General features: G+C 42.1%; 2 protein-coding genes across 4 annotated transcripts; both read right to left on the reverse strand.

Moving 5' to 3' along the window:
- Nucleotides 1–8: 8 nt before the first annotated feature.
- Nucleotides 9–4,862, reverse strand: thap4 (THAP domain containing 4). 2 transcript variants are annotated; one of them, XM_080725196.1, is made up of 5 exons: nt 4,650–4,858; nt 3,902–4,055; nt 3,691–3,800; nt 2,089–2,192; nt 16–802 (listed from the first exon to the last, which is right to left on the reverse strand). In XM_080725196.1, the coding sequence occupies exons 1-5, from the start codon at nt 4,672–4,674 to the stop codon at nt 686–688; spliced, it is 510 nt and encodes a 169-aa protein (XP_080581322.1). In that variant the 5' UTR covers nt 4,675–4,858; the 3' UTR covers nt 16–685. The 2 variants fall into 2 exon arrangements, with proteins under 2 accessions (XP_080581323.1, XP_080581322.1); XM_080725197.1 differs by lacking the exon at nt 2,089–2,192 and having other exon boundaries at nt 9–802; nt 4,650–4,862.
- A 1,261-nt stretch (nt 4,863–6,123) lies between these two features.
- On the reverse strand, nt 6,124–11,271 carry agxtb (alanine--glyoxylate and serine--pyruvate aminotransferase b). Of its 2 annotated transcripts, none has more exons than XM_080726464.1 (11): nt 10,930–11,271; nt 10,326–10,518; nt 10,132–10,196; nt 9,394–9,494; nt 9,242–9,312; nt 8,932–9,016; nt 8,686–8,784; nt 7,882–7,951; nt 7,082–7,177; nt 6,794–6,922; nt 6,124–6,585 (listed from the first exon to the last, which is right to left on the reverse strand). In XM_080726464.1, exons 1-11 carry the CDS (start codon nt 11,200–11,202, stop codon nt 6,478–6,480), a joined length of 1,290 nt encoding a protein of 429 aa, XP_080582590.1. In that variant the 5' UTR covers nt 11,203–11,271; the 3' UTR covers nt 6,124–6,477. The 2 variants fall into 2 exon arrangements, with proteins under 2 accessions (XP_080582590.1, XP_080582591.1); XM_080726465.1 differs by having other exon boundaries at nt 10,937–11,071.
- Between the last annotated feature and the right edge of the window lie 2,178 nt (nt 11,272–13,449).

Here is a 13,449-nt window from a genome sequence, read left to right on the forward strand (position 1 = left end):
ACAATGGTTTATTCCTTTATTCCACTGACCTGATTAAATATGCCACAACATCCGTAAAGTGTTATATACAGTAATGGCATTTTATGTAGGAGGGAAAAAAGCTTATCTGATACAGACAAAGCTGTAATTAATATGCATGAGATGACCTAAGTTGAGAGAACCGTATTGAAGAATAGCATAAGAGCTGATGCAGAGGACCAAGTACTCTTTGCCATGGCCTTGAAACATACAAAAGCAGCAATGTATTGACACAGGTAGAACAGCAAGCATTCTGTCTCACAATGCATAAGAGTCTGTTTCATTAGTGCTTTAAGCTTTAAATCTAAAAAAGAAAAAACTCCATAACCACATCCAGTGCATGTCAAAAATACATGTAAAAGCATGATTCATTCATAACATTGACGTAACTTAATTGGATGCTGTCCAGTTAAGTATGCAGCATCTATGGTTTTCCATAAACCGCAAAAAAATGTAATGTGTGCAGAATGTGATGTTCTTCATTCATTGTAGGAAGGTTCAACAGTTAAATTCTCAAGGATGCCCTGTTTTTATACACATTTTATACCTTGCCCACTTGCACTACTTGATTTCTGTTTGATTGCTAAGTTAAATGCCTTCTAAGTGTAGTGTTAACATGGTCATCAGACCAAACAAGTGACTGCAGATAAATGCTATTCACGTTGAGTCATGGTGCTCGGTGGTAGGTGATGTGCAAATGCTGCATCAGCGGCTGTCTGTCTGTTGCCATGGAAACGGTCTGCTCCAGCTTCCCGTCTGGTCTTAGTTGGAACACTCTGGAGATCTGAGAGAAAGGGGAAAGAGCCCATGACAACAACATTAGCATACTTGCTGAATGCAAATCTAACGCTAGCTTGTATGACAGTTGAGTGCATTGAGTGCGTTTAGAGAAAGTCGCACTGCAATATATTCCTTTTGAGCACCTATTATCGTACCTGTTTAGAGCTTTTAACCACACTAGAGGTTCTTTGGCCCTCACACCTACATCGCACCCCCGATCCGACCAATATGTCAGTGTGTCGGGGAGTACCTGTTGTATCTGTCTGTGTTCCCTCTGTGCCCATATATGGAGATCTAACTTTCAGTCCTTGTCCCTTTTATGTACATTTATCCCTGATGCCATCAGTATATGCCCATATATTGGAAATGCCCATATATGTGCAATTGTGCATATTGGTTGGAATCAGTGATTCTGTACAACTAGAGATCACAACTACTAACAGACAGACACCACACTCCCTCGAGTCCTTGCCCGCTGCACGTGCAGCGGGCAAGTCAGTCACTACCCCTGGGAAATTGCCATTGTAGTCCGTTTTACCACTTGTCCCTTTCATGCCCATGTATGGATATATCTATCTGTCAATCCTTGTCCCTATTTGAGTGGTGCTAACCATTATGTCCATGTCCCCTTTATGCCCATATATGGAGATCCCTGATGTCATCAATATTAAGCCCATATCTTGGAATGCCCATATATGGACATACTGTGTCAGTCTCATATGCTCTAGTCATCTCCAAATTTGAGAAAAGTCACTTTTTTGCATTTTCCCATTCAAGTCAATGGAGAAAATGTATTCATGAATACATTAATATTAGTAAAATGCAAGCAGATGAGTCCTGATGAAGCCGGTCGATTTGACATACTGTATGGCCCAAATGCATGCTACCAAAACTGTGGGAGGAGCAGCCCGGCAAAATAAAGTTTATCAGGAAAGATGGAAAGAAAGGTGTCAGATATTTTGTTTTCTTTTGTATGTTGTACTGTATTTTTGTTTTGTCTGAGTGTATGTATAACTTGTCTTGTATGTCTTTAAAAAAAGGGTTAAAAAAAAAAGATGGAAAGAAAGAAAGTCGGACAAGTACTATAGTCTGGGCAACCACACTAATAATGAGCGTGACAACATGGTTGGCCGACCCTTTTGAATTTAAGATTATTGTGGAACCGGCATGTGATGTTTAGAAGTTACATAGTTGACAAAAAAAAATGTGTGAACATGATAATCATGATAATCACAAAATTGCAGATAAATCAGAAGTGTGTAATGTTTGATCACAGAAACATAGTCTGACCTCCTTTACATGTGGTTCCTTGGCAAAAGATGTTCTGGCCAGAGCCTGAGACTGGAGGCTCACTTGCTGTCCTGTGATCTCCCCTTCCTCAATCTCCACTAGGCCTGTACCACAAGAGAGACTGACACTCAAAAGTGTGTGTGTGTGTGTGTGTGTGTGTGTGTGTGTGTGTGTGTGTGTGTGTGTGTGTGTGTGTGTGTGTGTGTGTGTGTGTGTGTGTGTGTGTGTCTGTCCATCTATTGCTGCAACCAAGTATACGCTTTTAGCTTGGCAGTTTCCTGTGCACGACACCTGAGTGCAACTCATAAATCAGGCTGTTATAGTTTGAACAGATAAAACCTTTAACCTTCCTTCCTTGTTTTAACCCTTTCCCCCACTTAAGTTATTGCCAATTCCCTACATGGGTACTTGTCACTGTCAAACTGCCACTGTTGGCCTGGGGAGGGTGTCCCGTTTTGTTTCTAGCTGGGTCCAATGTTTTGGACCTGTCCTGTGCTACCCTCTAGTGTAGACTACCATGTGCCTCTTCCGATACACATGGAGTCACCAAATGTTACTTTTCATCTGACAGCAAGGAGGTTCACTGGGAGATGCATGCAATGCATGCTATATTATGTCTGCCAGAACAGGCTGAACAAGCTGAACAGGCTGAACCTTTGCTGGCTTTCCACCAGGCACAAGCAATCACTGCCATTTTCATGGCAGCAATATTGACATGAAATCACTGGTAAACCGTTTTAATGAACCAAGTTGAGGTTCTAGTCCCTTTAGTGTAGCAGAACCTTTCCAGTGTGCCAATAAGCAAATTAGGATCTGTGCATAAATGTAGTCCTGTGTTTCCAGGAGGCGGCATTCCTGTTCACTTTCCCATAGCTTCATTTGATTGGCTCGGCAGCAGATTTGAACAAGAAAGACATAGATAGATGGATAGAGAGACCTTATTGATCCTTCGGGGGAAGCACAGCAGTATACAGAGTAAAATAAGTACAGCTGTGTGCGAGATCAGTAATGAATGGCAGTATGCACTACACCCGATACCTGCACGATGCAGAAACAAATACAGTGTCAGGGAGAGGTTGAAGAGGTCCCGGAATAGGGCAGCTAGCTGTGCGGCACACACCCTCAGCACCCGGGGGTTGATGTTATCAAGACACACTGCCTTCCTCATGTTGCTACAGGTGAGGGCATGGCTGGTGGGGAGGATCAGGGATGGAGGACCTGCTGCCACAGCTGCAGGGTAGCCGCTGGTCCCGCTGGCATCCGACTCGGCCACTGCAGGCTGGGCGTCAAAATATCGCATCCATATCACATTGACTTAATTCACTATATAGGGCAAAGTAACAGGAACAGGCATGCCAGTGCCACCTTCTGGAAACCCAGTACTACATTTACTCAGTTTGACCTGATTGGAACAAAACCTTAAATAGTATCACTGGTGTTCGCTGGAGCATCTGGACAAGATGGAGTCATGGCTGAAGGGACTTGAACCCCAGTCTCTGCACTAGTGTTAGGGGATTGTTTTAGGGTTAGGGTTAAATAACTGAAGAACCCAGTGTGTGTATAAGTGTGCGTGCACTGTGTGTGTGTATATTGTAAGTGTACCAGAGTTCTGTGCGATGATGAATGCCACTCTGTTGGTGCCTGGCTGCAATCTGATGAAGCCGCACTCTCTGTGCATGGGCTTTTTGGTATCAGCATCGCATGCATTAAACCTGCCAACCATATGAAGCCAAAATTAACAGAGGACTCCAAAGGTTTAACAGCAGTACAGACTTGAGACTTGATAACTGTCCTCTTTTCAAATCAAACGTACATAAAGTTGATGACAGGCTGGCCGACATGACTGAAGCATAGGGCTTCTGTGTAGCGGAAATTAGCAATGTTGGAAAAGGTTCCCTCTCCTGGTTCATCTGACTGCCATTTACCCAGCAGCCAGTCAAGAGGCAAGAGGGCAGGGTTCAGCTCAGCTGAGAAGGTCAACACAGAACACACAAAATTAATACTGTGCATTATAGTATATATATATACATATACATAAACATATGTTTGTGTCCCTAAGTGCGTGTGTGTGTGTGTGTGTGTGTGTGTGTGTGTGTGTGTGTGTGTGTGTGTGTGTGTGTGTGTGTGTTTGTGTGTGTTGAAATTGAAAGTGAAAGTGTAACTTTTGTCCTGCAGACAAGCTTTAAAGTTTAACTGTCAATTCAGAATCAATCATCGGCCCAAAAAAGAAATATAATTCAGAATAAACTATGTAAAGCCTACCTTTCTATTCTATGTAGGCATAACAATTTGAATTACAAATAGCTTATTCTGAATTGACAGTTTGTAAAGCCTCCATTTCTATTCTATGCATGCAATAGGCTATATCTGAAGTGTTCTTCTACTCTCATAAGGTATATAAATGTAATTAAGATCATGCATGCACATCAGGCTGTACACGCCAGGTTGAAATCAGGTCATCATACCGACTCACTCATCACCGACAGCGCATGTAGCCTAAGTAAGAATACAGTTATATTGTTTTACGATCTTTCCATTTCAATTTGAAATCAAATATTTACCTGTCTGATGAAACGGGCAGGACATTGATAAAGGCTGTTCGATCAATCACGCTTTTAACACTGTAGTAGTAAGTCTGCAGAGAACAAGATCAAGTTGCGGTGAATTAAGGACAACATAAAATTGTCGCAGTCAGTACACCATTCTGACTGCGACAATTTTATGCCATCCCACTTTGTAGTTAGGAATCATGGGAAATGTAGTACAGGGGGTTGTGATTCTCAGTTGATAGCATCTCCCAGTTGATAGCACGGACAATCCAGATGGCAGGTGCCAGGTGGTAATAATAATAATAATAATAAGGGTATATTATATATATATATATATAGGTCTATATATATATAGCCTATATATATATATATATATATATATATATATATATATATATATATAGGCTATATATATATATATATATATATATATATATATATATATATATATGCTATAAGGTGTGTGTGTGTGTGTGTGTGTGTGTGTGTGTGTGTGTGTGTGTGTGTGTGTGTGTGTGTGTGCGCGTGTGCGCGTGTGTGCGTGTGTGCGTGTGTGTGTGTGTGCACTATATGTTTTGTTGGAATTTGTATTTGTTTGCACTTTATTGTGATTACAAGGAATGAGCAGCCCTTAAGCTGTCCTATTCAAACACATACAGTATATTAAATGTACATTATACAGTGTACGCACACGCACGCATGCGCGCGCGCGCACACACACACACACACACACACACACACACACACACACACACACACACACACACAGAGAGAGACTCAAACATACTGTAGGAAGGCCTACAACAGTGTGTACACACACACACACACACACACACACACTGACACAAACATAAACTTTATGTACATTATACAGTACACACACACACACACACACACACACACACACACACACACACACACACACACTGACCCAAACATATGTACATTATACAGTGTACACACACACACACACACACACACACACACACACACACACACACACACACACACACACACTAAAACAGTGTGCAGTAATAACACTAAAGTGAATGTGCCGTAATAACTGAATACTGTGTGCACACAGTTGCGCATGGGTGTGTGTGTGTGTGTGTGTGCGTACGTGTGTGTGTGTGTGAGAGAGAGAGAGAGAGCGAGAATGTACATGGGGAGAAAAGAGTTTCAGCCTTAGGCCCATTCCCACTGGGCCAGATAACAGATAAAAAAAATCTCTTTCTCCAGATATTTGTCCATTCAAAGTGGATGGTAGATACAGATAAAAAAAAATATCTACCACAGATATTTGCCACAGATACTTTTATCTGTGGCAAATATTTTTTTTTATCTGTATCCACCATCCACTTTGAATGGAAAAATATCTGGAGAAAGAGATTTTTTTATCTGTTATCTGGCCCAGTGGGAATGGGCCTTTAATCTTACAATAGCCTGAGGATTGAAACAGTCCCTATACAATGAAGCAAGAGAACAGTTAATAATGCACACTTTATTAACATTCTGTGGACAGTGGAATATAGAATGTCCCGTATATCTTTAAATTACTAACAAGGAAAGCCATGTTGGCTACATTTCATATGTTATTTATTTATTACAAAGCTTGGAACGTGGCACATACTCCAACCCTGCACTTGTAAGACGCTTTGGATAAGAGCGGCTGCTAAATGCTTAAATTGTAATTGAATCCAGTTATATTTATCATGGTGTGAAACTGAATCTCTCATACTTTAAGTAGCCTACAGTTGACCTTTTGTAGAACACACCATATTTTCTTCCCCTTTATGAATGACAATATACTTTAGGGATCATGGAATGAGAGTCTTTTCCTCTATGCTTTACTCTTTTTGCAGTTCTTGAGGGCATCTGCCATGGCTGCGAGTGCCATGTCAGCATTTGTCGTCTGGCAGTTGTATCCCATCAATCCAATTCGTATCACCTAATACAAAAATATATACAATACTCGTTAGAATTCTGTGGAAGTTTAGTTTTGTAGCTAACACAAATATTTCCAACCGAGTGATGCAACCTAGATTGAGCTAGTTGTATACGTCAGTAGTATTCATTTACTTCTTTGAAGGCCTCTCTGAATATCTTCAGATTCAGTGTGACAGATTCATGACCATTTAAAAAACAATGGTTCTCACCATGCCCATGGAGGGGCCCAGGCCCCCAGTAAACTCCATGTTATGGTGCTTCATGACATATGCCAGCAATTCCCTCCAATTATAACCTTCAGGGATGGCGACGGCGGTGACGGAGGGCAGCCGCAAGTCCTAGGGGTTGGACAATACCAGCTTGTGATTTGTTGATATAGGGAGAACACCACAATATAGTCCTGTTCTGGTGTAGAGCAACACAAACAGTGTTGCCTGACAGATAAGATATAGACTAGACTGTCCTGCAGGCCTATTGGTTTTGTTTCTGAGCCTCACCCTGTCTGGGATGAAGAGTTTGAGACCTAGGTCCTCCAGTCCCTTGTAGAGGTAAGCTGCCACCTCCTTGTGATGCCTCCAAGACTCTTCCAGCCCCTAGAGGGAGCCAGAGAGCACATCAATACCTGTGCCACCATAATCATGAGCAAGACACTGAGGCCCCAGCAAACAGGGAAACAAGGTAGGGGACTAATGAAAAAACCCAATGAAATTGATGTCCACTAAAGCAGAGGGACAGGGAGGAGTGACACAAAATTATGTTAATAGAAACATGACTTATAGTATAGCTCACACACTGTATGATGTATGCAAGCCAGCCAGGGTAGATGCGGGGTCTATCACCATAACAACATGCATGCGTAAATACAGGCACAACTCCAAAACAAGGTTGAATTTAGAAAACCTTAACTATTGATCATCAATTGTTCAATATGATCTTGGTTATATTTTGGTTAGAAGGAGAACTAGGACTCATGTGGGGTCAGAGTGAATGTGAAACCCAACAAAACTAATTTTCCCCCCAAGTCTGAATAAAATCTGAATAGTTGGATTTGTCTGAATGCAGAAGTGTAGTTGAGAGAAGACACTCCAGGCTTGTTGACCCAAAGTAATTTTAGTGGTGCTTTCTCTATACTGTTTATGCTCTGCTGCTACTGACATGTCATGTACAGTATGTCTGCTGTAGCTCATCTGCCATAATATATGCAGTATATGTAAAATATTTAAGGTAGGTAAATAAGCAGCATGCCTCAGGGAGGAAAATGTTAATCATTGTAAAATGTGTAACAGGGAACTGTTACCTTTTCTGCGAGAATGGCCAGGCTCTCTCTTAGGGCAAAGAATCCAGATACGGGACCTGTGTGATGATATCTTAAACAAAAAAAAAGGGACACACACACCATCATTAACTCAAATAGTATTTAAAAACGCACAACATATGAATACTTTTCTTTCTGGTGTTAAATTACTTATTTAGCGAGAATCAATTTGTAGTAGAAAATTGCATATACAGTAGGCATGATTGGATCAGTGTTTCTCAACGTGAGGTCTGAGGACTGTGAGGAGGGTTCCAGGGGGTCCCTAAGCAAAATGGACCCCTAAGTGTCTGTATTGAGATTGTACAAATGGAACCAGATGGACCCCGAAGATTTAGTAGATTTGGGGAGTCTTTTCTGTGCCTTTATTTTACGGTTACAGTGGAGAGACAGGAAACACAGAGTATAGGCGAGTGACCTGCATCAAACTAGAGCCCTAACTGCTTAGCTATGGGGTCCCAGAAAAATTGTCAAATAATTTAAGAAAATGGACGATCTACAAGCTCACAACGCCTCGCAACGCTTGTAGCTATTGTAGAGCTAGAGCTGGTAGAGCTTGTAGATATTTTCACAATATTTATATTTATCTGTGGAACCGAAAATGTAATTCCTCAACTCCTACATTACAAGTGCTTTTAAGGGAGGTGGGTCCTCAGTTCAGATATGATTATTTTGGGGGGTCGTGGCCTGAAAAGGTTGAGAACCACTGGCCTAATGCATATCAAACTGGGGGTCGCTGAAATTAAAAAGAATGAGAATCTCTGTCCAGTCTGTATTCAGTGGACTTACATTCTGGCTGGTGCTCCGTCATTGCCCCAGTAGTTTGACAGGTGAGTCATGTCAAAGAGGTAGGATACTGGTTTTGTTTTCCTGTTAAACATCTTCTGGCTGTGGGAGTTCATAATGTACAGAAAGAGATAAAGGAATGTTTGCGTCAGGTAGTTCCTCCTCGCTCTCTGACCAACTACATTATTGAAGTTTTGAAATATGCAAACATGCACAGTTGCACACAAAAGTGTACACACACTCACACACCATGCTCTTTCATTGAAGGAGATGGGCGCTGTGCCAGGGGGTGCATTCAGAGCCTTCTGGGAACCAGTGTACAGGATGTCAATTTCTATGAAAGCGATTATAGATTAGATTTCAAACACACATCCTTGTGCACAAGGACACAAGCACACACACACACACACACACACACGACACGCACAAACGCACGCACGCACGCACGCACGCACGCACGCACGCACGCACGCACGCACGCACGCACGCACGCACACACACACACACACACACACACACACACACACACACACACACAGATAATGTGACTGTCCCTTACTTTGCCTGTCCATGAAGATAGGTGCTGCCCCCATTGATGCAACTGTGTCAACCAGGAAGAGGCAATTGTGTCTGGAGCAGAGAGCCAGAGAATTAGAGAGTTATCATGAACACATCATCAGCAGTCATACTTGACAAAGGTATGTGGCTCACTTCAGGCATATGTCTCCAATGCCATCTATTGGGTGGCAGAGGCCAGCAGACGACTCTCCATGTGTGAGGAAAAACAGAACTGGCTTGTGTTTAGCCACGGCCTACAGTTGGACGGGAGAGATGGCATTAGACTAAACTGTTGATATTCACCCATCAATTACAGTATATGTATGCTGTTCATTCAAGCATCAATTAACCACTTGAGCCCCATTTTATATTAGAAATTTGAAAACACCTGCAGTTCACAAGCATCATGGTGTGAACTTGTACACCTGCCATTTTTTTCATTTTTGTAATAATAATAATAATTAGCCTATGATGTTTGAAAAAAATCGAACCTCTGTTCGAAGTGGAGCTGTGTGTGTGTGTGTGTGTGTGTGTGTGTGTGTGTGTGTGTGTGGGTGTCTGGCCTGGCCTGAACAACAGCGCCCTCGTGTGGTCACAAAAGGTCCTGTAGGCTACAGACAGACAGACAGACAGACAGACAGACAGACACACAGACACGGCCACACACACGGCCACGTATAGGGAGCTTGTGTTCCACACAGCTCCAAAAAGAAAGTATAATATCTTGACAATGATGCAAAATAGGGACACCAGGGTAAAAGTAGAAAGAGTCGTATATTTAAATGGCTTGGCAAGATTGAGATGAAATATCGTAGTAGTAGACACAGGGTTTTTGGTTTCCATTTCATACTAAGGTAATTATAGTCTACTGAGCAGACATTATAGGCGTACCTGTTCAATTTCTTGAAGGGAGTAATATCCACCAGGTGTTTTGACCATTCTAGTTACATTAGCACCTAAAATAAATATGAAATGAAAATGTAATATTGTACAGCAGAACCACAGCCAATGACAATGTAATGTAAATTACGATTATATACAATCTGGGGACCCGTCACCCACGGAGTGCGTGCATAAATACGCACCCATTCTTTCTGCGATTTCTGCTACGCGCTCTCCCCAGATGCCGTTGCACGCCACAAGCACGCTCTCTCCGGGCTCCACCGTGTTGAACACTGCACACTCCATAGCAGCGTGTCCGGAGCCGCTCATTGATAATGTCTGGTTGTTCTCTGTCTGAAAGATGTACTGGATCCCCTTTTTAATGTCGTTCATTATCTAGGAAGCACATAGCAAATAGTTGAGTAACACACACAATTTGGGCAGTGTATCAATTCACTTATTTTGTTTTTGCAGAATTCATTGTAGAGAGATGGCCTTTTACGCATGGTTACCACCATGTTTCTTTACCGTGGTGCCGTTGAGCAAGGATCAACGGCTTGAACTTGAAGACTTTTCAGCACCAAACCACCTTAGTGCATTGACTTTTAATAAATTGAGTACAAAGGACCCCAATCAAACAAGCCTTTTTGCTTTCTTGCGGTTTAAATCCTTTTAGTAAACCTTGTATCTGAACTGTACTGTCCTGTGCTTTTCCTAAGCAAACCTTGAATAAAGTATTCAGTCAATCAGACTTAAAGATGCCAGTCAACCTTCCTCCAACAGAAGAGCCAACATTAGGCTATTTACCTCATACATTTCTGGGTGTAGGTGGCCGATTATAGGCCTTCCACCTGCTGCTTGGACTCGTGGCGGTACGTTCGAAGGTCCAGGTCCAAAAAGGTGACGGTAAGGTGCTTCTAGCGGCCGCAGCATGCATGCTGGCGGTTGGACCTGCAAAGAGGACATGGAGCGGTCCAGGCGCAGCAGCAGAGGCGCACTCTTGGAGGCCAGTGAAGCCTCCAGGGTCGTTGCCTGCTGTGCGAGCAGTGCGCCCCTACCAAACAAAGCCCGCTGCATCATGGCTGGGGTCCTCGCTCCTGCCAAGCCGTTGAGTGAGATTGTCACCGAGCAGACGAGGGGACTGAATTTGGCTGAGTTTTTAGAGAAGGTTTAAGACAAACAGGTCTTTGACCTCTTGGCCAACATGGGGAGTTGTACAACTTGTACGTCACTCATTTAACCAAAGGCTGTGTAATATGAGGCCCGTCAGGATATCTTGTCACAATGATCTTAAGCTATAAAAAAAGAAAGAAGAAAAAACACATTTTGGCACACTTTGAGACTAATAGATCTGTACTTCATCATGATCATATGGTGAGGGCAGGTGGGGTTGAGTAGCAATTGGACTAGGGGATTTCCTCCCCTATACACAAACAAAATAGTCTACATGTTTTCTTGGAACCTCAACCCATTAATGAGTAAATGCTGTTACTCTTCAACCTATTAATGTGTGCTACCAATAATTAAAAACACACTGGCATGCATACTGGTATGTCACACGCCTGAAGTGACTTTTACTTGACAACTCAGAACCAGTTCTGCTTAGTTTGGGGTTGTAGTGAGAGACGGACATGGTGTTTGTTAATTTTTTCCCACCCCATGAGCCAGTGCAGTTCAGGATATTAAAGAGGAGTCTTCCCTCTCTGAGAGAGCAGATTGGCTGAGAAGACAGGTAAACAGACAGGGCCCACGTGCACAAAACACACACAGACACATATCTCTAAGCACAATAGCTCTTTTTTTTTACACAATAGTACACATTACCTTTGACGTCCTTTCTTTGTTAAGTAAGAAAATAGTTCCAAATTATTGATCTAGGGAATGTGCCAATTAATGAGTGATAGTGTGTTGATCACATAATCGAGCCAAATCAAATGTTCCGCAGTTCGATTCCAACTGGAGCCATGTGTTGCATGTCCTTTCCCCTCTCTGCATCAGTTTCCTGTCTCTCTCTACTATCCTGTTGTTTTTCCTCCTAGTCAGGTGGTCAGCATCCACCTGTTTGATGCAAACAAGAGGCCCCTCTTAGCACTGTTTGGCCTAGATTAGAAACATTGTTCCTCAAAACACCTCTCCTTCCCATGCAAAATGTGGATAAACTAATGTAAAACATCCTGAATAATACTGATTCGGTTTAATTTAACTTTTAATTCAATTTGATTTGATTCAATTTATTTCAATTAAATCTAAATATCTATTGTTTAGTATGGGAAACGTATTTAGCCATGGTGACATCTTTTTAATGGCCTGTAATAGAAGAGCTCGGCTTAAAGGTTATTTCATTGTATGACTGTGTCACTCCTATTTCAGTGGGCCACAATATGATACTGATACCCTAACTCTAACCTGAGTAAACAAATATTGGATTAATTATTTGCTTTATAGTGGAGTAATTGAACATCTAGTGTTGTGTAGTTGTACAGCTTGCTTCGTCCGGTTTTTCTCAGCTATTATGCCACAAGAAAACTATGGGTAGAGATTCCCCTCTCCCTGTCCAACATAGTCAATAATTACACTGGCTAAATAAATGAGACCCAGTGCTGTTTACTTCACATTGGCCTTTGTACTGCAGAGAGGAACATTCACATTTCACCAACGAGAGTAAAGAGGATTGGGGTGGAATAGAGAGAGTGGGAGAGAGAGTCATAATAACTTTCACCTGTTATGTCTGGTGATCTGCTAGCAAGTGTTACCGTTGTAGTAAATTCTACATGGATTACCCAATCAGAACCAAAAGTGCTATTACAATCAATATGCTAAAGATAAGGCCCACACAGTCATGTGTTGTGGATTCTTGAAACTAAAGTCTAAATGCGTCAAGAGACCTCACAGAAACGTATATCTCACATCCATGCTTAGCCCGCTGCCACCACATTATCTGTTATTATGTATACAAATATTGAGAGAATTATTGATCTCTCCATGCCCAAAATCAAAATGTTAAGTAAAATAGAGTGACATGCCCCCTGTAAGTTTTTTTTTTGTATTTGTCTGAGTGCCTGTCTATCAGTCAACATTTCTATGTCATATGCTGACTGAATATTTTTAATTATCTACTGCAGGGGTCTTCAACAGGGGGTCCGGGACCCCTAGGGGGTCCTCAGAGTTACTACAGGGGGTCCTCCAAATCTTTGTGTGGTGAACCCTAGCGTCCATATTCTGAGAACTTTAGCCAAAAATAGCAGATCTACAAGCTCACAACGCCTTGTAGATCGGCTATTTTTGGCAGAGAGGTTTGGTGTAGAGGGGAAAAAGAGGTTCAGGTTC

This window comes from Nannobrachium achirus, assembly GCF_963921795.1.
Source record: "Nannobrachium achirus genome assembly, chromosome: 5".
Lineage (NCBI taxonomy): Eukaryota > Metazoa > Chordata > Actinopteri > Myctophiformes > Myctophidae > Nannobrachium > Nannobrachium achirus.